The following is a 25,638-nucleotide window of genomic DNA, read 5'->3' as shown; positions in this document are numbered from 1 at the left end:
GCGGCTCCGCCAGCATCCGCCAGCCCGGGCGCCAAAGCCCGGCGAGGGGAGGAGGGCGTTGGGCACGTTTCTCCCTTTCTCCCCTCGAAGGGCCACCGCGTCGCCCCGCGAGGGTTTGCTGGGCGCACTCCCCACATGCGACAGCCCACGAGCGACCCTCGCCTCACGAACACCCGCCGGGCAGCGCCAAGCGCGCCCTGCCCCGCCCGCTCACCCCAGGGCGTCCCGAGGAGCTCCTTCCAGGCGGCCCCACTCCGGGGACCCCCTAGGAGCGGCAGCGCCTGTGTGTGTGGGTGCCCGCACAGGTAGGAGAGGGGACGCCGCCTGACCACCAGCCCCGACCCTCCCCCCACAGCAGGGCTGCCCGCTCCGCTCCCGGGACGCCACGGCCCGGCAAGCTCCCCGCTACCAGCCGCGCTGCCCCTCTCCGCCGGCCCAGCCCTAGAGACAAGCAGAAGCCCCCTAGGCGGTGAGGCGCCGGCCACGCCGTTCCGCACTCACCGCTGCAAACCGAGGTGAGGGTCCGCCGGTAGACGGTATGCGGACAGCGGAGGTGGCCGAGCGCTGCCGGCCCTGCGCTGCCGCCACCCCGCTGACTGCCCCCGAACTCTCCGATGCGCGCTTGGCGGAGCAGGCAACACCACCGCGCATGCGCCGCGGGCAGCTCCCCGTTCCCGCCGCCAGGGGCCGCGAGCGGAGGGTGGACTAGAGGCAGGGCGAGCCCGAGGGTCAGCGGGTGCTGAAGGCGGTTCACAGGCGTCCTGCTTCCCTTTCAGCCGAGGCTCTCTTCTGAGGAGCCCTGGAGGCTAACGAGTCTGGAAAATGGGCGCTGGCCTATTCTCCGTCACAGGGTGACCTTTTCCGTTGCTCCCATTGGAGATCTCCCCTCGACCGTGGTCCGGGACGCAAGAGACACCCCTAATTTTTGGAAAGGTGTGCTCGGCGGCGAGTGTCTCACTGCAGCCTGGCCGAAATGGTTCCCAGGCATTCCCAGTTCTAGACTTGGTTCAGGTTGACTGTATAGATACACGAAGGTTTTTCTTGTGGTAGGGAAAGTCGCATTCCTCTCTCAACTGCGCCCTTTGATGGAGAGCTAAAACTGATACCGAAAGTTAATGATTTCTGCCTTCCTTGTGTTTGCAAGGGTGGCTACAGTGGACCTCCTGGTCTTGTTTCCCAAAGGTCTGCCCCTTTGGGCGAGATGGGATCTATCACCCCTACAACTGCCTGGTAGAGGCATTTTAGATAACCTAAAACCCTGAAGTTCCACCTTAAAAGTTAAAGGTGGGTTGTTTTTTGTTTTGATGTCTTTATTTTCTGACTAGAATTGGTGCTACCCAACTTTTGATCATTCATACGAAACTGATGCATTTCTTAGCTTCCCCCCCCCCAATTTATTTGTGACTAGTACTTCAATTTTTGCCCCTAGGGTTTTTAATGGATGCATTATGGAAAGAGGATAAAGCTGCTCAGGAAATTCACAGTCAATTAATAATCCCTACTTGGTTTCAAAGGTGCTGTTGTCAGTGGTGCAGTGCCCTTCAGAATGATTCACAAAGCTTGCTTGCTAGAAGAGAGACTGAGGTCTAAATGATGTGGAGCATAAAATACCATTTATTCTGTGAAAATGGAAGTGAAGCTCTCTATATGCAGTATTTTTTGAAGTTTACATTGCTGCTGCCTTCATATTCAATGCTCTGTGACTTCAGTTTTTAGTGGATTACCATGAGGTATACCACTACATTTTGCCTTTGATTTTATATTAACAGACAACTGACAAGCCAGAGAAAAAGTCATGAGGTAATAGTACAGTCACAGAGACATTTAGGGAACAGAAAGATGAGACACAGTTTGCAGTAGTTCAGACATGTCTCTACTTCTTTAATGGATCCTGACCTATAATTAAGAGTTAAAGCTTCCACACGTTAAGTTATACCTGACTCTCAGACCATCAGGTATTAAACAACAAGAATTACATTAGTATGTCTGACAGTGATTTAACAGCATTACCTAGGAATTCAAATCCTTTGAATCAAGGGCAGACAAAATCCATCTGCTCTTTGAAAGTTTGCTGAGGCCCTGACAACAGTCGTCATTAGGTCCTGTATGAATTCCATATATAGCCAAATCAGTTGGGGTTACAATCAAGCTTAAGGAGAGAGAAAAAGATAAGGTAGTTAATAGACATCAATACTAGTATCGTATATAGTGTAGCTTTCCTCGTTCACAGTTTTCTCAGTTTCTTTAGTACTCTCCATTAGAGTTTTGCACGAACTCTTCTAAACAAAACAGATTTTACAGAGGGTAGTCTTCCCACTGTTGTTGAACTGATAGTCGAAATTACTCTGCAGAATTAATTCCAGTTGGATATTAAAAGTATTTCAATAAAGCCCTCAATCCTATCCATTCAGTCATGTATGTGAAGGAGAAAATATCAGAAAAAAGAATGGTTCAGCTAAACAGAAATTTTAATACCTACATAATTAGATTTTAATTTGTATAAAGCATTGATTTTTATAAACTCTATAGGACAAATATCAAAGCTGAGAGGAGGATAGAAGCTTTGAAAATTATAAAATTGTATTATGTCCCACATAATACACCATTAGCAGGGTAATGCTCTTACACTGAGGCTGAGAAGGCAGAGAGACACATTGTAAAAGCAAAAACTGTGTAGAGAGAAGAAAAGAAGAATGTCCCAAGTAATGTTTCTTTTTTTGTAATACATTTGTCACAGGAAGATTTATATTTGGGGACCGTGCATTCTTATATACTTAATGACAGTTTTTTGTACCTTCCAGTTGTAAACCCATTTGATTTCTTGAGAATTATCATCTTTATAAGTGAAATATACTTTCAGCCATCTGCAGAGACAAAAGAGATTATTCCTGAGTCATTTGGTTCAAAAATTACCTTGGGGTATGAGCAATTTTCATACATTACAAAAATCATATTTTAGCTTGTCCTGAACACTAACCTATACTGAGATGGCTTCATTACTGGAAGAACATAAAATTATTTTAAAATGACTCTAAATTGTCTCAGTTGCCCTTTGTCTGCAACCACAGTAAAATGTTTGCAAAGAGAACAGTGACATGTTAAAGGACTGCCCAAATTGCATGGCAAAATTTTCAAATGCTGGGATTTCGATGATTTCAAAGGAATGTTTAAGTTTTGCTGATATCAATTCAAAACTGAAGATGAAAATGTGAAATTGTATAGGCAGTGTTTTCAGATTTTTAGCTCAATTTCAATGTTCCAGAAGAAAAGTAGTTTGGTTTTTTTTTTTTTTTTAGGACTAGAAAAACATCTTCAGAGAAACATCTTCTTGTGAAGAAAGAATTCAGAGAAGACTCAGATGCATTTAGAACAAAAGGGACATTTGAAGTTATGGTATCGTAATTGTTAGTGCAATACATATATCATAGAATGGTCTGGGTTGCAAGGGACCTCCAAAGGTCACCTAATCCAACCCCCGTGCAGTGAGCAGTGACATCCTCCACTAGATCAGGTTGCTCAGAGCCTTGTCAAGCCTGACTTTGGATATCTCTGGGGGTGGGGCCTGAACTACTTCTCTTGGTAATGTGTTCCAGTGTTCACCACCCTTACGGTGAAGACCTTGTTGCTAACATCCAATCTAAGTCCACTCTTCTCTAATGTCAGACCATTGCCCCTTGTCCTATCACTACAGGCTTTTGTAAACAGTCCCTTGTAGACCCCTTTCAGGTGCTGGAAGGCCACTATTAGGTCTCCCCAGAGCCTTCTCTTCTCCAGGCTGAACAACCCCAGCAGCCTGTTCTTGTAGGAGAGGTGTTCCAGCTACCTGATCATTTTCGTGGCTCTCCATATACCTTTATATTCTGTTTGCAGTTTGGTATGAATTGTCAGAATGTTTGTTGGTTTTGTTGGATTTTTTAGTTGTCCACACATAAATCACTAATGATTTGTATTCTAAAAGAAAACATTTTGTAATTCAATATACAGATACCAGTTAGGTTTAAATGCAATAAAAGGCTGGGCATTTTATGACTCAGCTGCAACTTTAAAAATGTTTCACTGAATAAATCATGGGAAAGGTACAAATTTTAGAAACTCTCTATCTTAGACTAGAATATTCTTCAGAATAGTGGCCTCAAGTTTGTACTAAAATAATACCACTTGAAATTTTCATGGCATGAACATAAAATAGTGGCAAGGTTCATTAGGCTGCTTAAGAGAGTAATATGTCTTCCTTGGGATGATTTGATGTGATTCTTTGCATTTTCATGTAAAAGGTTGACTTTATCTTCCTTCCTGACACAGCCTAGTGCAGGTACTGTTAATGCTATTGTCTCTGCTGGTAAGTGAGGGTGGCTCATTCTGGCTGTCTCCTAATACCCAAGCAGAGCCAGTCTTCTCTCCTCATGTTGACTTCTACTATGTGAATTGCTGTTGTTAGAGAGAATGAAAGGGGGAAAGCACCTGTTCATGCAGAGATGTGGCCATAGGTTGCTGCAGTGTCTGAAGTATGTTCAGGATGTGTGTGGCTGAGCCACAAAGCTTATATTTGACTCCAGCTCCCAATGCTACCAAGGCTGTCCCATTATGAATCTAGGGTTTAGCATTGTCTTCAGTGTCTTGACACTTGATTCTAATGCCATGATACCTAATGACAAAGTACTTTCTAGGGGTCACCATTCTCTGTTATTCTCATAAACCAAGGTATTGGCAAAATGGAAAACTGTGATCCTCCTCAGTTGTGAGGTTAGAGGTAAGCTCCATTGTCCACACAACCCCCTGAAATTTATTTGTGAGGAAATGCCCAGCTCTTCCATGTACCTGCGACATTCCCTCATATGCATCTTTCAGATCTCTGAAAGTCTGGAAACAGGAAGTGTGCATGATAGGAAGAAAAGAGCCAAAATCAAAGGCTTATGTATAGGTAAGGCCTGAAAAATCACCAGATATTTTTTAGCAGAAAGAAAGGGATCTGTTGCCACTACCTCCTAAAATATCTGTGGAAAGGTGACTGTTCAGCAGCTTGTGTGGATGCTCAGATTCATTAGGAGGCATGTGAATTGAAAGAAAGTATAGCAAAATTGCAGTTACTGTGGGGCAAAGCTGTTTGAAAGGTAGAAGCCAGGAAAACAAAGAAAAGTAGATTTGGCAGGTCTTTATCAAAGGCAGCTAATCAGGATAGGCAAAAAAAGACACAAAATCTGACTCACAAACTTGTGGAAAAGAAGAGAAACTCTGACAATTGTTAAATTAATCTTTAAGGAATGAACAAAACCCTCAGCCAGGTACAAGCTACATGGATGCTTTGAACTCAACAATCTACCTGCAGTTTGGCTGGACAATGGAGGCAAGTGCATACCATTGTAGGTTAGGACTCAAAGAGTCCTGTTTTGCATCTGCCTTTCTTCAGAAGACAGAGATTTTCTGTATGAATTTTTGAATGCTTGCTACATATTGTTTGAATATGCAGTATTTGACCATATTTGTTTAACTTAATAGCATGTGGTTGGGAAAGAACCAGGAAAAGCAATAGATGAAAAATTTCTTTACAAGGGCTAGGAAACAATATTTAACTTAGTAGTTCTGTAGTACTTTCTTCCTTGATTCCAGACACATTGCACAGTTTGTTTGTGAAGGCTCAGAGCCAAAAGCTCAAAAGGGCAAGGAAAAAGTGAAAAAGGAATTGGAGGACAGAAGACAACAAATGTCACAACCCTATTGGAAGAGCACAGCTGAAAGAAGTAGAGGCATAAAATCAGACCAATCCTTAGGTAGAACTCATTGGGGAATGTTGCAATTATACAGACTTTCTCCTCAGTAATTAGTCCATTTTTTAAAGGACATAGTTTGATAAAATTTACATTGAGAGAGGTATCTTTGCTCCAAGGTGGAATGGCTAGACAGAAAGAGGCCCATTAGTATGGGCAATAGATCTGCTGTGTAGGATTTTTGAAAACAAAATCCCTGCTATTCTGCCTCCCATACATGAGGTGGGAAAACATTTGGGTCCCACTTCTTGGGGATGTCTCACATTGTATAAACAGTAGTAAGCCCACCTAAAGTTCTTAACTTCTTAAGTTTCATGACTCTCAGTTTTCATAAAAGTCTTAACCCTCAGTTTCTTCCCATTCTTCCACTGTGGTATAGAAATAGTTTTTTAAATTTTATGTCTTACCTGCTTTCATCTCTTAAGGCTAAACAGTCATTTTATATTAAAAAGATTGTCATAGAATCATAGACTTGTCATAGGCAATTACACAATTGCTTCCAACTCCACAGCACCTTCAGGACTTCCACTCCTAAATCCTGAAGAAAAGAGACACAAAAGTGAGAATACAGCCAGATCTTTCTGGGGTAAGATTATTATTATCATGCAGCCAAGAACAGGAACAGATGAAGGGAGGTGGAAGTCCAAAGCCTGTCTCAGTAAAAGAACTGCAAGACTTTTTAAAAATGGAAGGAAGCAGAGTTGTGACTATTACAGTAGCTATGGTAGTATGCTGTTTTCTGTAGAATGTAGTACATACCTTCAATTTAGCACAGCATACACATATAAAGAAAGTGTGCCTTACCATTCTTCTTTATTTTTTTTCAATGTGCATGATAAGATGCAAGTAAAGATACTTTTAGATACAGAACTTCCTTGAAACAAGCAAAGGGGAAATATATAAAGTATAATTTACTGCTAAGAATAGTGCAGGTTTATTATGAGTGCTGTCTTTCAAATTCACCTATTAAGCTTTCCTGTTTGTGGTCTGGGTTGTGTTTGCATAGCTAAATTGTAACTTGCACTGGAGCATTTCTCTGTATGTCACACTTTCACATAAGGAACTGTTTTGTTCTCTCCCTGTCATCAAAGCAAGCAAAGGTAAACCCAAGCAGTTTCTAAAGTGCCATGTCAGACACAGATCGAATGTCCTCATTGCTCACCATTTCCTGTTCCATGCCTTAATCTCATCTCCTGACAAATGACAGCTTTCAGCAGTGACAGTGCTAGTCTGATAGTGAGAGAAAACACAGACTTTCCCCTCTCCTTTTATCCCTTAGTCTAGTTTCACTGTCTAGTTCGGGAAGTTTGGGTGGCACAATGAAGCAGTAAGTGCTGTGGGGAATGGGTACAACAATTTCCAGTGTATTCAGCCATTTCTCCCGTACAGTGTCTCTGCATTGAGCTCTTGGACTGGAGCAGCATTCCTCTCAGCCATGTAGAGCTAGATTAGCTTCTGTTTAGGGCCCATTAAAGTTGCTCCTTAATCAGGCAGGAGAGTTGGTCGGTAATGGCAACATTGATGGGTGACATTCCCAAAGAGCCAGGTGTGTTTCCTCATAATGACCCCTAACCTTGCCTTTGCACTGGAACACTGCCTCACAAAATCTTCACATCAGCAGACAGGCTTCACTAAACAGTTGCTTGCTGCATTATTTGAATTTACATCACCTAAATATCACTGTGTAATACATTAACTCCATGCAAATATTTGAGATTTTTTTATAATCCTTTATTATTCCAGCACAGCAACACTGGAATGTTTTGTGTTCTGAATGACTGACCACTCACATCTAAATGGCTTTGTGCTTTCACAAATTAATTTATGATTTGCTATACTCGCTTACCCAAACACTGTCAGGATTTGATGTGTGTTCTAGCTGTGTTGTGAATCGTTTAGAAAGCACCGTTTTGCGTATGTGAAAGTATTCACCTGAATTGCTATAGATCACACAAGTGTGCTGTTGATCAAAGTGGAAAAGGATCTGGGGGTCCTAGTGGATGGAAGGTTGACCATGAGCCAGAAATGTGCTGTTGTGGCCAAGAAGGCCAATGCCATTCTGGGGTGTATTAGAAGGGATGCGATTTGTGGGTCAAGAGTAGGGTTCTACTCTGCCCTGGTGAGGCTGCATCTGGAATATTGTATCCAGTTCTGGACCCCTCAGTTCAAGAAGGACCTCAGGGAGCTTCTTGAAAGAGTCCAAAGCAGAGCCACAAAAATGATTAAGGGAGTGGAACATCTTCCTTACGAGGAGGGACTGAGAGAATGGGGGCTCTTTAGTTTGAAGAGGAGACTAAGTGGTGACCTCATCCACCCCTTAGGGAACACTGGAACAGGCTGCCCAGGGGGGCTGTGGAGTCTTCTTCTTTAAAGATATTCAAAACTCACCCGGATGTGGTCCTGTGTGATCTAGTCTAGGTGATCTTGCTCTGGCAGGTGGGTTGGACTAGATGATCTAAAACTCTGTGATTACAAAGTAATTGCAAGTATGTTTCTGCTCTATACCTTGCAGTAAGAAGAGCTGGCTGCATATAGGTACTATACCTTCATTTTTCTAGTGATTATTTCAGTTGCTTAGTGACTTCCATTTGACTAATGAAAGTATCATAATTATTTTTCAGATCATGAGCATTTGTATCTCTCAGAATTTCTTCCATGATGTTGAAGCATAAAGGGAAATATTTAAAATCAAACTGGGTGCTTTAGCTGTGAAGTCTTCCCTACACAATAGCAACTACAAACCCCCCAGCACTGTATGACATGGGTCCACAAGTTACACCCTAGAACTGATGATCCTGTGCTTAGATCCCTACTGGGACAACAAAATAAACAACTTTCTAATCAGGGCTTCTGCTTCTTGCTGGATAAGGATGTGAGAACATGCAGACTAACATCCTGGAAGTAAAACAAATAGCTGATGAAATAATAACCATTCTTCAAAGGGAGTCTGACAACTGTTAGAAAAATTCCGCTCCCCATGATATTTATGTAAATAAGTGATTTTGGATTCAGAAAGTGGATTCATAGTGCATACCCTGTGAATTTGGAATATATTTATGTACCTTTAAGAAGAGAGGAAGAATGGGAAATAGACTAGTGACTTTTTATTTTATAACACCATGCAAAGCTTTTAAAGTCCATTTGATATAAAAAATAAATAAGGAGCTATGTTTAAGAGGGTTGCTCTAGCAATCTCAGCATCCCTGTAATGTCACAAGCAACTCAGATTTCTTTTCTGTGGTTTATTATGTCTCTCCAGAACATCTAGATGAAACTGCATCCTTGCAATGCTTTTTTTTTCTTACAGGCTGTTTTGCTGTCTGTGACACATATTTGATAAACACATTTAGTGACAAAATGAGCATACAAAAAGAGCACATATCCCAAGTAACAAAGTCTGACATAAAAAACTGGAAATGGACTTATTCAACACTTTATTATGTCATGCTGTTGGAATTCTTCTGACATGATCTTATAAAATGCAGCACTGTGTGCCTTCTGATGGTTAACAAAAGTCTAAGGACAAATGTATTTGTTCTGCCCAGTCATGCCAAGTACATAAGTCTTGAGTTCGTCTACAACACAATGGTGACAAAATCCTCTGTTGTGCTATAATTCTGCTAAATGAGAGACCTTATTAGAAAACTTCACTTCTTTTCTGGGCAGTGTAATAGGTCTCTTGACATGACTGACTGGTAGACCAGATGGCTGTCTTGCCCTTCAGAGGGACCTTGGTAGGCTAGAGAGGTGGGCCAACACAAGTCTCATGAGGTTGAACAAAGGGAAATAACAAGACCTGCCTCTGAGAAGGAAAAACACTAGGCAACCAAATTCCTGTAAAGCATCTTGCCAGAATAGGACCCTTGTGCAGGTCCTGATGAATGCCAATCTGACGAATGCCACCATACTACCAGTGGGTGGCACAGGGAATAAAAACCTCTCCCAGAGGCTACCTGGCCCAAGGCAGAAACCACCAATGAAGCTTCTTGTGCTCTTCCTTGCTTCCCTGTGGCTTTCTTTACCACCTTCACCTCAGAGCTGCTCCTGGTCAAGTGCTGCAGGATGCTGGGCACTCTTGGCCCTGACATCCAAATTTTGCCCACATTGGACTTGCTCTCCAGCTTAAATTAGCAACTAGCTATCAGTGGCTAACCAAACTGACCTGTTGAAAAGCAGCAATGTTAGTGTTGGGGAAAGACAGCAAGCAGAGGACTCCCTGGTGAAGTGCTAACTCGTGTCAGTGAGCAAGCATGTAGTGAATGAGAGGCTTTCAGCTGACAGCACCCAAGCCGGCACAAAATCGCAACATTTGAGCTTTTGTATCAGCATCAATGATGTAATCATCCGCCTTTGGCTCTGAGGCTTATCCTTAGCATTGCAAAGAGGCAGTGACTCGCATGTGTTCCTTCACAGTTTGTTTTGTCTTAACTAGTGTTTCTGGATATCCGAGGAAATTGTAGGATGCCAGCTTGTTTCTATATAGCTAACAGCTGTAGTAGCAAATAATTGATTTGTGATCAGGAGCAGGAGAAAAAGTAGATTAAACCTTCAAGCTAATTACCTGGTAAAGGTGCACACCCTTCTTGTGTTTTTTTCTAACTTTGTAATATCCAGCAACCCTGAGAAAGGTTCTATCCTATTTTTTTTTTTTTTAATTTTTGCTATAAGAATCTCTCAATTTACATCATATTTGGTCTCTATTATCAAATGGAATGCTGACCTACATCTGACTGGCAAATTGAAATCCTTGGTGTCTTGTCTGTGAAGAGCTTGGGTGCATCAATCATGCCTCAGAAAGGTGACAGGTATGCCTTACAAGTTAGTTGAAGATAGCCTCATCACTCTAAGGCCACTGCATGTTGTAGTGAGGTATTAAGGATGAGGGAAAACCAGAGGTGTGTGATAAAATGTAATATTATGTCTTTAGCTATTGTTGTGTACAGTCCTGATGAATTAGCCAGTTAACTTTATAAACAGCTTCTATGGGCAGTGCACTGTATTCTGCAGTGGAGGCTTTCTGTCTCTTGGCTCTGAGCTTCCCTCAACAGTTTCCTGCCAAGAAACGGCAGGATCTAGAGCATTCCCACCAGCAGCCTTCAAAAGAGCAGCAGCGTGTTCGCAGCCCTTTGCTGTTACATATCATTCCTTCAGTGCAACTTTGGTGGTTTACTGTAGCACTTTCTAATCTGCTGCAGTGCCAACTGAAACACATTTACATAAACACTCAGTGGCAGTTTTTGTACTGGCACATTTTATTTTGCTTTCCAGCCCTCTAGCACTATGTACATTGTCAGCTTTTACATTCCAGCTGTGGGGTGGCCCTTTCAAAACTCAGGGCTAGCAAAATATGAAACTTTGAGGGTGAAAGTGAAGTGTTATCATGCTTTTCAAATGTGCTAGTAATAGTATTTTATTGAAAGTATTTGATAAACAGCAATTGTTGTTTTCCCCAGGAAGAATGCCATGAAATCTGTACTGTCATACCATCAGATTTAATAGGTAAGGAGACAGAAGGAAGGCTTTTAAGAGGAAACCAGTTTAAATCAGTGTATCAGGGATTTTTTCCCTCTAGAATTGTAATTTTTCCTCTTGATAGTCGTGACTTTGCCAAACTCATGATATCAAAATGATTATGTTTTCATTCAACAGTGTATTTTTTGCTAACACAACACTCTGCATATGTCCTTGAAATCCAATTTAGAGGGGTGAATGATCAATAAAGTGTGGAGCATCTTTCATTTTAAGAATTTGTTTAAAAACTTGGTATCAGGCCAAATAAGCAGACATTTGAATGGTTCTATAGTTGCATTTATACTACATTAGGCTCAATTATTCAGCAATAATGTGACATATGGGGACATTTAGATTTGGCTGGAAAATAAGCATTTTTGTTTAGTAGTCTCAAGTCATGGGGTTTTTTTTGGATCTCTATTAAGCAAACAGTTATTGTAAAAATATCTGTATTGTAAAAATACTTCATTTAATACTGAATTTTCATGTTAAAAATAACTCCTATTCCTGTTGTGTATATTGCTTTCCAGCACATGCTGATTATTAAGTAAAGGATTTAAAATATACAGATAGGAAGTAATTAGTTTTGCAGCTGAATAGTGATTCAAAGTCAGTGAATTTGTTCTTAGGTTTAATTCTTGCCAAGTATGAGAAATTCATGAAGACACTTGTGTTTGCTGTTTAAGATAATATAAAAGAACTTTGATTTCTTCTGGGAACTCTGTATAAATTTATACTATAGTTTAATTTGGTTAATGATTTCAGTTCAAGTCATGTAGATCATTAGTTCTTGAAACTTCCAGGTTAAAATTCATATTGCTCAAGACAAATTTCTTTCTTAAAGATGGCTTCTGAAGTTATTGCCATTTGAGATGTTAATATTTTCTTCCATTATTTATTCTTATGTGCATTTTGTGCCCCGCAATGAATATAAAGTAATGACCAAGTTTCTTCTAAACTTATCTGTAAGCTTTATATACCTAACCCCCCCACCAAAAAAACCCCAACCAAACGAAGAAACCACACAGTTTTCCAAGATGCTATGCCCGGCATGTCTCCCTAATGAAACCGAGAGACTATGATTGGCCATGATATTGTATTTGTTCTATACACACAGAAACATTAGCAACCCTTCAACAAGATTAAGTTCCTTCTTGCAATACTGAAGGATGAAAAATGAAGATTTTATTTTCATAGAGAAAACAATTTAAGAAACAAACACAGGAACATTTGGTTCAAGTCAAGACCATCAATGTTCATCTGAGAGGGTATCTGCCTATTTTTATTCTTCTATAATTTAAGACCCAGACAATTTTCTCTTTTAAACATGCCCTGGGAAACCACCTTACCTAGCCCACAGTAAGTTTTTTTGAAGTGGTAAATACTCTCCACTTTAATGAAAAAGAGTTATCTCTTCCCTTTACCTAAAGGACCCTAAACATACCAAAATATCTGATTTTCAACCACACCTGTAACTCCTTTTAGTTAATGCAATCAGAAGTTAATATATTATGTTCTAAAACATCATAAGAAGCTTGTTTGCCTTATGGCTAGCATTTAGACATTCAGATTTTTAGGCTTCTGTAAGAATCAGAATCTGACTTCTTATCGTTTTCTTAATTAGAAGCCATACTTCTCAGAAAATGAATGCAATCCATGAGAGCCTAAGGGAACAACAAATATTCTTAATAACATTCTTAATAAAATCACAATATTTTATAATAATTGCAGAAAGTGATAAGGAAGTAATTCTTTCAAAAGCATTGGCTGACTTACACACGAATATGGTGGTATCTAAAACTTGTCAATGTCAGCAAAGTGTTTTTCAGGCCACTGGAAGGTGCTGTGAGGGTCAGATTCTCCCGAGGGACAGACAGTCAGGAGCTGAGGGCAGCTTGCACATATTTTGTGAACGATCACATATAGCAGGCATCACAAGGTAAATGTGCTCAGCAGCAGGAGCTCCATTACCTAGTCAAGAACACTTAGAACACTGCTGAGATCTGTGTCAAGATCCCAGAAGTCAGGAATGGCAGAAGTCTTTATACTCTCAGTTGATGGCCTCTTGTGCTTGTTGTTCAGTTACAGCCTTACTGCCCATTCAATTTGCACAATAACCAAGGCTTGTCTAAAGTGTGATTCATCCTGCTTTTCTATAACTATTTACATATTAGGCATCTAATATAAGCTACTTCTCTTTCTAGTTGCTGGAGGAACATAGTAATCTCCAGAGGGTCATATGTGTCCCATCTGAAGATGGCTATCTGGGATTTTCAGAAAGGAGAAATTCTCAGTAATGCCTTCATAGAGTGAATTTTGATAAGATTTTTGTAGAGTAGTAATCTAAGATTTAAATTACTAAAGTTAATTCCCTCCTGAGTACATAGAGTTTCCTTTATCTTCTAGCTTCTGGCTAAATGCCCAAGCAAAGGAGCAGAAGATACAAAGTCTTCTGACATACAGTTTCCCGTAGGAGGCACACATGAAATTTGTCAGTTGCAGGAGCTGCAAGTGGTTTGGCTATTCAGTGACATTAGATATTTTATGCATTGTAGTTAATCTCTTGGTGAGCCTTTGCCAGTGTGTGCAATCTGAGATTTATTTTTTTCCCTCACTGGCCAGTTGTCAGATTTTCAGCAGGTTGCAAAACACCCTTCCCTGACAGAAAAATAACCCCTAAATAAAGGTCAAGCTTCTGCACAAAAACCTGGAGAAAACAGAAAGCTCAGTGGAAAGGCTGACAGGGCTGTATTTTCACATGGGTAAAGCACTGCGATTCCCTGGCTTTATTCTCAGACATGTCTGAACTGTTAGGGCTGAAACTTTCCAAAGAAACAGTGTTGTGCAAACACCAGATATGGGAAAATTTCTTTGTAAGCAATCAAAGTTTGCATAATCTTATGACCTCAAACCCAAGATCTTTTAATAGCATACATGGCCCCATCTGTAGCAGAATTTAGTCCAGCTGCTTGTATTGAGATGAATCCCCAAATATGCAAAAGATTATCCAGCTGTCTGGCAGACCCCCACCCCTGATTTTAATGATGTCCTGAACATTTAAAGTATTTTGGGGAAGTTTCAGCTAGCATCCAGTTCTCCAGAGGTTTAAGCAACCCCACAGTCTTTTACAGGCAGGAATGAACTCACTCTCATCCCATTTTAAGTCATCTGGGAGCCAAGCTGATGTTTTAGCACATTGTTGAGCTCTAGCTGATATACTCTCAAAGGGTTTATTAGCTCTGTCCCTTGACAACAGCTTTACATAGCTTCTAGCTTGGAGATGGTGTGTAGCTAGTCTCTCAGGACCGTGTCTGCCTTCAGAATCCTGGTAGGAGTTAAAGAAGTGCTGCCTGTTTTGTACACAGGGGAGAGACAGTGCTTAAAAAGTGAACAGCAAACTCGCTTACAGCTGTGAGATTTCTCTTTGGCAGCTTAGAGGGAACCGATTGCAGTCATAAATGCACACTGTACAAATGGTACTGTATGAGCTCATTAGAATGGTTTCTGTTTTGTTATTATCTGGCACTGTTATGCACAATGCACAGAAACTGGGTTATCAGGAAGAGTGAAAACCTGTCATGGGCCAGCTATGTCCCGATAAATCTGACAAACTAAATAACTTGCAATGGCTTTCAGAGCATGTATTATTTATTATCAGTCATACAGTCTCCCTCAGCTGTTTTTCAGATTTGACCTGCACTGCAGAGTTTTGCCAGTGGAATTATTTCAGCTGCAAGTGTGAAAATAATCGTGCTCCCTTGCTGATAGAGCCGTGCTGCAGAAGAGAGCTTTTGTTGGCTTGATCAATGTTGCAGGGGAGACAAACATAACCAAGTTGACAGAAAACCCCTCTTCAATGAGTGCACGCTGCTTTTTCACTAGGCTGCTGTGCCAGGATAGCTGTGCTCAAGCTGGGGTGTCAACAGAGGCTCTGTGAGAGAGATGAGCTCTCAGAGATAAACATTCTTTTAAAAGCAGCCAAAACAGAATCTATAGCTAAAAGGCGGAATAATAATTTTGCTTATTCTGCATTACAGGGAGGGTCACACGTTATGCGAAATCCTGGATGTGTGAAATTCAATAGCAAAGGCCTTGTTCTTGTAGGCACAGAACTAAATTCAGGATTCTGGCTGCAATTTATTCTTTGGCTCAGGCAGTCTCAGTAGAACCAACCTGTTTATCTCTTCATAGGACATCTTTCTGTTTTCCAAAAGACTTATAGTTTTTAATTCTTTAATATATTGAACTATAATATTTACTCTTCAATTCTGCTTATTAGAATGCCAATATGCTCTCCTTCTTTATTGTTGCTTTGTTAATGCATTGTTTTATCAAGGTAATGGAAATCATTAGAACAAGAGAAATATCCATGGGGAACTGTGAGCTTGTAGGGATTAATCATTTTTCTTATACTTTGAGAGTTTGTTTTTAAGTTAGGGAAATCTCTTAGGCTGAATGGACTGAGGGTCAGATGAAGCCAGAAAATAAAATAATCATTCAAAGAGCATTGTTCTGTGCAGTGAACACAAAGATTACAGCCTGAACAGAGCAGAGGTGTGGAATATGCTTTGCAGATAAGTGCTCACTGGGTCCTGGCTGTAGGTTATTGCAATACACTGCAGTTCTGCCTTCATTAAAATCGCTTGATTTCCTAAGATGTGCAAGTTGTGCTTGTCTTCACCTGGGCACAACACTTAAAGGTTTGCTTCCTCGGTGGTGTTAGACTTTTGTACATAAGTCAAGTCAGTGTTTAATGCCTTCAGGTAGTCTCAGGGTACTCTTCAAGTTGCTTGAAGGCCTCAGAGCTAAACCTGAAAGTGATTTTAAAAATCAAGAGCAAACTATATTAAAGGTTGAATTTCAGCCTATGAACTACAAAGGCAGTTCATCTCCTGGGATGATGCAGCTTACAAATCAGAAGAGATTGGTCAACGTCAGAATCACGCGCAGTTTTGATTCCTGAAGAGGCCTCTTCACATGCCTATCTCTTGGCTAAGCCAGTCCTTAGTTTTGTAGCCAAAATAATAATAGTAACCATAACCTCCTGACAGAGGTCAGATGTTTCATGAAGCACACTAAGGTCATCATTGCTGGAAATCTGGGTTAGAATTTGTTTAGCTATGACAGTGATGTGTAGGATTGTAAACTCCCAGATAACATGACATGAGTTAGGAACAATGATGATAGTCTTTTGTGGCATTTATTGTATTTATTTCAAATAGGAATGGTACAGTGTTAATTGCTTCTGGTTTTGCTTGTTACATTTATAGTGATGTCATACAGATAATTGCACTCAGCTAACTGGGTGAGTAATGGCCTATATCTCAGAGAGGTAAAGGATGAGTAGGACTGAATACAGAAGTTCCAGTTTTGAACACTGGTGTTTCAGCTGAAACCATCAAAACCAATTAACATGCCTCACTGTACTTTGTCATCTGGATAGTATCCTTGAGATTTATATATACCTATCACCAAGGATTACGGACTAGGAAAAAGAGTAATCTTTTAAACTTCACATCTGTACAACTGTTCATTTAAGGAAATAATTAAAATTTCAATTAACTGTATTAATTTTTTTTCCTTACAGCTGTTCAAAGCTGTGTTTTTTGAAACTGAGAAACTATTATTTGAATTTCCAAGCAAGTGTGGTATGTAAACTCACTGGTTAGTCAAATGCAAATGTAGGTGGATGTCTTCTAATATACTGAATCTGCAGCCACAATTATTTAATAAAAATTAAATATAATAGCAGCAACCACAGCTCCTTTCCATCCTAAAAATTGCCTCCAGGAATCACAGAGGCATAATGAAGCTAACAGAACTGTACTGATGTAACTGTCTGTATAGGTACATATTCCAGTATGAGAGTGTTTTTTTTTCTGGTCTGGCTGAAATCATTTCTGAAGGAACTAATGCAAAAGCTGGAAAAAAGCCCTCTTATAATTAGATGAAAGTGTCCACATATGAATTTGTATTAATGCCATTGTAGCACTTTAGAATCACAGCTTACCTTTTATTACCATAATTTTCCATGTGAACGATCTGTAATCTTTTGTCAAATGCCAGTAGCATTAATGCAATCCGAGTTCAGTGTTGCACGAGGGTCCTATTCTAAAACAAATTCAGCTGTGTTTCAAGCTGTTCTCTGCATTTCCTTTTTTTCTTTTTTTTTTTTTTTCTTTCTTTCCCCACCCTGGTTCTGGGAAACTATGCTAAAAGCTGACTAGTCACATCTTTTGACTTGAACTGCTGACATGTAAGTTCTTTTGGAACTTACAGTATTGTGGTGTCCTATTCTTCAAGTGAAAATGTGTTTTTACCCACAGTGTGTCCAAAATGGTCTTGCCAATTGAATAAATAGTGCTGTATATATAGAAGAATATTAAGTTTTGTAAACAAACATGCTAAAGTGTCAGTGTTGATCTAGGAGAAAAGCATTTGTGATCCTAGTGTCATGTAGGTTTCTCTGTGTTGGTAAGGACACATACTGTTTAAAGTAAGTGAATCTGCATGTGTGTTTGAGCAATAATATGACTCTGTAATAATGCTGGTCTACTTTTTGAAGTGTGTTTCAGGTGTGATTGTAGAGTAAATGTTATCTCAGATTTGCAGACACCTGCAACATTTACCAACAGAGCTGTTCACGCACAGGCTGTACTCCTTACATCACCAGAGCATCAAGCAGAAGGCAGAGATGGTGCCTCTCAAAGAACACATGCACATAATTCATCTCTTGTTACCACATAATGCTTCATAAACTCTATCAAAATACCAGTAACAGGACTGCCATAACAAAAGAGGCCTCTCTGTATCTTTTGTGTTCCAGCTCTACAGAAATCAGTACATGTGGATCAGATTATTGACCTCTTCTGTGCTGGGATACTAGAACGATGATTTTCATAGCTGCCTTGTTGAATCCCAGGGTTCAAGTCCCTCAGGGGTCTTGAGAATTCTTTCATACTCTGAACTATGTCCCCTAGAAATAGCTGGAAGTTGATTTTTCCTTTATTTTCACTCCAGATGCTTTTCCAGATGCTTGGCACCCTCGACAGTTGATGCAGGAATATCAGCTATTGCCTGCATGCTGTACAGCTGCTCCACAAAGGTCTGCACACATGCAGAGTGAGCCTGCACTAACTTACTTGATGTGACAGCAATGTGCTCATCATGTATGCACATCAGCTGTGTGAAAGCATAGAGGCCCTTAGCCAGCATTGCTCAGGGCCTCCCAATTCCCTCTGGCAGCCTCCAGCAGGATATCTTAGCCCCGCTTTTTCTAATCAAAGGCAAACTGCCTTTGACCCATTAGTTCAGCATGCCTTTTCATCCACTTCAGGTACTCGTGTCCTTGTGCAAGTAGTTTTGCTGTAAGTGCAGTGCTGTGATGTATAGCCTCAGGAGGAATGTGGGCAATATCTGTCTGGGACAGGATACCGTATAGTGGCCAGCTGGCTTACTCAGACCCATCAAAGGTTGCCACCCTGTTGCAATGCTGGCAGAAGTAAGCACTCTTTAGTTCCTTCCCTTAGCACCCTGGAATTGTGGCTTAAGCCCGTCTTTGCTCTGAAGAGCTGAAGCATGTGCACATACTGCAGCCTGCCAACTCCTCTTGGAGGAAAATAGCCTCTGGCAGAAGGGAAGAGACAGTTTTGAGACAGAGAATATTGTAAAGTGCTTTGGCAGGACTCCCTACAGCTCTTCTGTTAAAGTCCTCTGTGATCCTGATGTAGAGGACTACAGACTTCTGTAGAACTACTTCTTCTGTAGGAAGAAGAATAAAGTGTCATTTTATGTACAATGACAATATGTCTTTCTGATGCAAACCTCACATTCGTAGGTGTACTGGGAAAACACAGTCATTGTGGCCACCTGGGTTTCAGTGATGAAAGTTACAGCTGACTCATCATTTCATTATTTATTTCATTCTGTGAAATGAAAGCCACTAGCAAAAAAAACCAAGGAATCACTTGGCTTATTTTAAAGTTTCTGTAATGCCTCAGATAGATGAACATAGCTTTGGTACTTTCATAGTTTCAGATAATTTATTCTTCCTTAATTTCCTTAATTACATCGTTTGCTGAAACTTCTAATGAAGTGATAAAGCTAATTTCATTTTTTTTACTGGTAGCACAGAAGAGGTGAAGGTAATTTCCAGTTACTGCAGCAAAGCACTGGGATCTATTTTGAGAAATAAATTGATTTAGATGCCATAAAAAGTGGCAGCACAAATTTGAAACATTACTCATACTGTTAAATAATTTAGCTAGCAATTTCTATCTCATTTGGGTGTATCTGACTTGCTGCACTTCAGGATTTATATTTGTAGGCCTTTGATCTTTCTGAGCTGACTACCTTTTTACCTCCCTCCCACAAAACTCAAAAGGAACATCTTTGAAATTAAGGCTATGCTCCAAAATTCTTCTGTTTCTTTTTCCTATTCACTTCAGGTCCAAAGGGACAAGGCCATTCAGATGTGTGAAGCATTTTTTCACCAACCATAATATTATTCTGGGCAGCTCTTCTTGCTCCTGCAGGAAAAGCTCTTGTTTCTCCAAGTGAGATTGCTGAGAGTTTGGTGGATGTCTCACAGCAATTGTGGTATCTTGCAGTCAGCTTCTGTGAGAAAGCTTCACTTGACTGGTGAAAGAGAGCTGATCCCCTACCTGCCTGCTGTCTGTTTACAGGAGTAGCTAAATTTAACTGTGATGTAAGTGAAATCCAGTGCCTGATCCAATATAGTCAGGATGAGTTACCTAATTTCTTAATCACATGTCTATTTTGAACTCCAGTGTGGCAGTTAAAGATAAATGAATAATCTCTGGACTTGATATTGATGGTTACCTTGGGACCAGTGATGTTATTGTACTCTTCATGAAGGAACTATGAGTAGTTCCATTCAGTGTTATGTGATCACTGTATATGTGTGTGTGTGTGTGTGTATATGTGTAAGTATATATGTGTAAATATATATACACATATAAAATAAATAATATATATATGCTTTGAATAGCTAAGTGATTTCCAAAGGTGGGAAAAAAAAGATGAGGTAAACTAGTTTAAGACAAATAACAGCCCTTAAAGTTGTGAAATAAATTCATTGCTGCATTGATTCCTTGACCAAGAAAAAGTTAACTAAGTACTGTTTGCCAGTTTTTGTTCAGTGATAAGAGCAGGAAGATGTGAAAGGAAAAAATGAGATAGAAGAAAGGAAAAAACCCACCCAACATAAAATAGCAATGTTAATGAGTCTGAACAATGAGTTAGAAAAAAGGCAATGTCAATAAGGAGAGATAAAGATATCCAAGCAAATGCCTTCTGAGGACAAAAATAACACCTTCTGAAGGGTGTTAAGGAGAGTATGAAATACAACTGATATCCATTGCCAAAAGCAGATGGATTTTTTTTAAGATCAAGAGGAAAACCTGTTCAATAAATGTTTTTGTCTTCTGTTTGAAAAGAAGCAGAGGAATCTAGTCATAACACATGAGGGTGGAAAAGTTCAGCCTTCTAGAATGAAGGGAATTCTACTAACTCTGATTTGTGTCAAGCAAATCCTTTTCTTCAGTCAAAAGCAGGTACTCTAGAGGGCAGTTTATTCCAACTTTGGGTACCCAGGACTTTAGCATCCATATTATCACCAGGCCTCAGGTGAGGATGCAGGCCATGTGCGTATGTTACATTGCCCTTTAGTGACAGCAACCCAGTCCCTGTGTTTGTATCAGTATAGGCTACCACAGTGCTTGTGGTGGGTTGAAAATTACCCCGCAACTAATTTGGAGAAAACATACCCCCAAAATAAAATTGCCAGACCAGCTCAGTTGAAAGCAAATGACGTCATAGTTACAAGCACACTACAATGTAGAAATATGGAATGCAATGAATATGTACAAAATATACAATATTTATATGTATTTGCAATTTATAAGCAACACAAGAACCCCTCTGGACAAAACCAGGGGGCTACAAACAGCTTCCTCCTCTTCCCCCCCCCGCCTTCCCCTCTGCATGTGGGACAAGAGAAAAAAGGAGAAAAGCAGGGAGCAGCTTATTAGTATTTAGCCACAACAAAGAATGAAACCAAGGCCAGCAACAGCTAAGCAAAAGCACCAGCTAACATCTGCTAGAGTGAAGAAACCAAAGAGGGAAAGAGTTTACACAAATCAGAACAATGGGATTATTTAGACCTTATCATTATTTTCCCTTTTACATCCAACGGTAATTTATTTACATTCTATCATTTTTACTCAAGATCTGTGGAAAATGTTCTTAGGTATCAGCCTAAAGCCACCACAGTTCTGCACACCCAGTGCTGCAACAAGAGAGGGTGCACTGCTGGGGTCATTTGCTGCAGTGCATGCAGGCATGGTGTAACGATATTTCCACCTGTGTTAGGTGAATCTTCAATTGATTCTATTTGTGGTTAAATTACAGTGACTCCCTATAGAATCAGTGACTGGGTGTTACAGAGAAGGTCCCTTGGCATCAGCTGTCAAGATAATAGTCTCTGTTTAAGATATTCTGGCAGTCTTTTTGAGGTGTGGCTTTCTGACAGCCTCAGCAATTTGCAGTATGCTCTTAGTCTAGGATCAGCGACTGAGTCACGTATTGTAGTGGTGAGATGGTTTAATCCATCCGCACCCACATAAAGCACAGCTAAACTCAGCCGGAGAAGCAAATGAATGCTGTATTTTACAAGCAAAACTACACTCTACAATGGAATGCAATGAATATGTACAAAAAATACAGTATTTACAATGTTATACAAGAATTTACAGGAAAGAACATGAACACAGAAATCCCTCTCACAGGAGGATCCCACCTCGGGTTCCCCCCAAACCTCTCCCCTCCTCCTTCCCTTTTCCCAGTAGTTAATTAGGTGAAAAAGGAGAAAGAGAGAGAAAAGGATATTAAGTGAAATTCATTAGCTCAAAGCAGTTGTTAAGAAAGTTAGTTTCTCTTATCAGTTTTAGTCCAGGGTCAGTTGCATGCTCTCTGGCCAAGAAGCGAAAAGTCAGATAGACTGAAGCTGGAGTGAGTGAGAGAAAATAATGTGAGAGATATTTGCTATGGTACATCGCACATCTGACCAATGAAATTCATTTAGAATTAATCTTTGTTTTCCTTTTTACACCTAAACATTCATCTAGAGAATTCTGCAGCTCTCTTTTCTTAAAGGCACAGCCTAAACTGTCACATGTATGCATTCATGTTTTAGGATTCCTGAAAGCTCCCTTTACACAGCATTTTTTCAAGGATATAGGCATAGATGTATAAAAATCTTTGTCACCCATGTGACAAAATTTATGCTCAAATTTATTTGCTTCTGTTCAGGCTACAATAATTCTGCACTTCATAGTGATATGCTCCTTAAAAGCGCAGTTGGTCAAACTGCTCGGTCCCTAGTCTGCACAGAATCACTGGCCTCTTGAGGAAACATTTGGGATTTGCCTCATAAAGTATTGATTTTCCAGTACCTTGTTGAAAATAACCTTGAGATACCATACGTAATGAATTACCACTGTAGTACACAGACTGCATTGCTAATAGTTCAATAATGGATTAAATAGTCCACGTAACAAACTAGTTGTTGTAGGACTGTAGAACAGCCTGTCCCACTGAGACTTCCTTAATCTCTGATGCCCATATTGTAATTTCTTGCTGATGTATTCCAGTTTTCTTTTTGGCTTGAAGAGATAGTGTCACTGATTGGTTTACTATGCATTCATAATACAAAGTTTTTCTTTCACAACATCTTCCATTCAGGTCCTGTTGTTCCTGTTACAGCAGCTGTTATCCACTGGGGTTGTTTGTGCATTGTTTTCAGTCATTCTTATTGGAGAATGATGTTTGGATGTACACTTAAAACCTGGTAATTAATGACAATATCCTTATAAGATGAGGGTTTCAATGTTAAAAGATGATCTTATTCTGAAGACACAATTATAGATGCTTTCAGCTTTTTGGGCCATACCAGCTGAGTTTTGGATCAAAACAATTCTTTATGGTGAATATTTTCTTCCATTTCTCTACAGCGAGAATGCATCCTAATACATTTTTGAAACTACCCAGTCAGCTCTTTTGGGAGGAACACCTGGTTTCCATTAGGGATGGATTTTACTTGTTCAAGGGTCATCAGTTTATATGAGGTCCTTTCTTGTTTTTGCAATACAGCTCAACACAGTAAAGTAAGAAAAGCTACTGGCGTACAGCTTCTGACATACATTTAAGATAGTGGGCCTTTTTACTCTTCATTAGACCAACTTTCCTTCTATTAATCCTTGCAATAATGTATCTTAGTATTGGCCAACCACAATGACCTGGTAATACTGCAATGAGATTCATCTGCTATTGTTATAGCATTTGAAACTAATGAGGAAATAGGTTTTTCAAGAAGCAATAATTCATAGAATCATAGAATCAAAGAATCACAGATTGGTCTGAGTTGGAAGTGACCTCCAAAGGTCATCTAGTCCAATGCCCTCTGCACTCGGCAGGGACACCCTCCACTAAATCAGATTGCCTACAGCCCTGTTGAGCCTCACCTTGGATATGTCCAAGGATGGGGCCTCAACTACCTCTCTGGGCAACCAGTTCCAGTGTTCCGCTACCTTCATGGTAAAGAACTTGTTCCTAACATCCAATTAAAATCTGCTCTTGTTTAGTTTGAAGCCATTGTCCCTCATCCTATCACTACAGGCTTTTCTAAACAGTCCCTCTCTTCAGCCTTCTTGTAGGCCCTCTTCAGGTACTGGAAGGTCATTATTGGGTCTCCCCAGAGCCTTTTCTTCTCCAGGTGGAACAGCCCCAGGTCCCTCAGTCTGTCTTCATAGCAGAGGTGTTCCAACCCCCTGATCATTTTCATGGCCCTCTTCTGGACCCTCTAATTCTCCTTGGCTATGTCCTAAACTTGTAGTCTTTCATTTCTCTGTAGGAAGGCTTTAATCACATCATTGCCTGTCAGTGGTAATTTTTCCCAAATGGCTTCAAGGCCTACAGTATTCAGTGTTCCATTCACTACACCTAAATTTCCTAATAAAGTACTTAAAATACTACCTCTCCCTTTCAAATATTTCTCAATCCATTGCTTAAATAGGCTTTGCTCAGCATAGATTCCAGTTGAATAATTAAAAATATTCAATGGAATAGTCACTTGAGTTAATTTGAACCATATGTAACTCTCTACTCCAGATTTGAAAGACCCTCTGACTTTCTATATTGCTTTTGGAAATTTAAGCTTTTGAGGACTTTGATTCCAACAGCAGTTGATATTTGCCCAGTAAGAGGAAGCAATATGAACACAGGGAGACAGTCTGTGAGCATGTGTAGGTCCAGCACTGGTACAAAGCAGTCTGGCCTGATTCTGGCAAAGCTGAATGTTAGATGGTATTTATATGGTAATGGTTACTAATGCAGAGCAACAAGTGCACAGCTGGCTAGCAGAACCAATTGCAAATGCTCTTTTGTCTCAAAACCAAACTCAGCTGTAGTGTGTAGGAGATTTTGGGTCCAGGCTACAAGCTAACTCTGTAGGACCCTTTTGGATCCCCATATGAGGAAACCAATACTGCTCAGTTATTTTTCACCCATTTACAAAGTGGAAGGAAGCCACTTCTGTGAAAAGAGCTATCACACAGCTGTGATGCCTTTATATAATGTGGCATTTTAGCAATGCAGAATTCCCAAGTAAGCCATGTCCAGAGGAAATATTGAACGATAGCTTATGACTCAAGGAAAAAGAAATCCCATTTAGCAGGGCAACCCCTGAGCTCTAGACAAGTGGAGTATTCCTGCAGAATGAGCAAGGAAAATAAGAAAATCAGAAAAAGATAACAATTAAAATTGTGATGAGGTACTGTCTGTTGTACTCATGATCCTAGGAGCAACCGCTGTGATTTAATTGACACATGCTTCTTGAGACTTTGATTTTAAGGGAAGTGAAAACAGCACAACACTGCTAGCTGTAAGCAGAGTTGCTTTTTGAATGTCAGTCTTAGCTGAAATCTTGAAAATGTGCAACCTGACTAACAAAGTATAAATTGTTTAGTTTAGAATTTGAAGAATGAAGTTTTACATCTACACAGAAAGTCTATAACACTGATATATTTTTGTTTAGGTGATTTCCAGCCAAGGTGCTTCTGGAAATATATGAAAGATCCTAGAAGTCAGTGGGCTAACAGGACTATTAATGATAATGAAGATATCATATAAAGTCTAATTATCATTGATGTAAATGGTAAGATAGTCAATAATCGCTGGGTTGGGTACATATAACAACCACACAAGTTGTCTAGTGAGGCCCCTAATTCCTTTGCTATTTCTCAATGGCTTCTAGTTTCCTTTTAACTACAGTTTGCACCCTGTC

At 40.2% G+C, this 25,638-nt stretch overlaps 1 protein-coding gene across 1 annotated transcript in view; it reads right to left on the bottom strand.

Annotated features, from left to right (window-relative positions):
* PRRG1 (proline rich and Gla domain 1) overlaps positions 1–4,827 on the bottom strand; it is a 33,657-nt gene extending 28,830 nt beyond the window's left edge. Inside the window, exons 1-2 of the mRNA XM_054165735.1 lie at positions 4,819–4,827; positions 502–806 (exon numbers count right to left, since the gene is read on the bottom strand). Of these exons, the coding sequence (XP_054021710.1) occupies positions 502–806; positions 4,819–4,827 (314 nt within the window). The remainder of the gene's footprint in view (positions 1–501; positions 807–4,818) is intronic.
* Positions 4,828–25,638: the final 20,811 nt, after the last annotated feature.

The sequence above is a fragment of the Dryobates pubescens genome, chromosome 12 (genome assembly GCF_014839835.1).
Source record: "Dryobates pubescens isolate bDryPub1 chromosome 12, bDryPub1.pri, whole genome shotgun sequence".
Classification (NCBI taxonomy): domain Eukaryota; kingdom Metazoa; phylum Chordata; class Aves; order Piciformes; family Picidae; genus Dryobates; species Dryobates pubescens.
The sequence above is the reverse complement of the archived record's forward strand: the minus strand, read 5'-3'. Positions and strand labels throughout refer to the sequence as shown.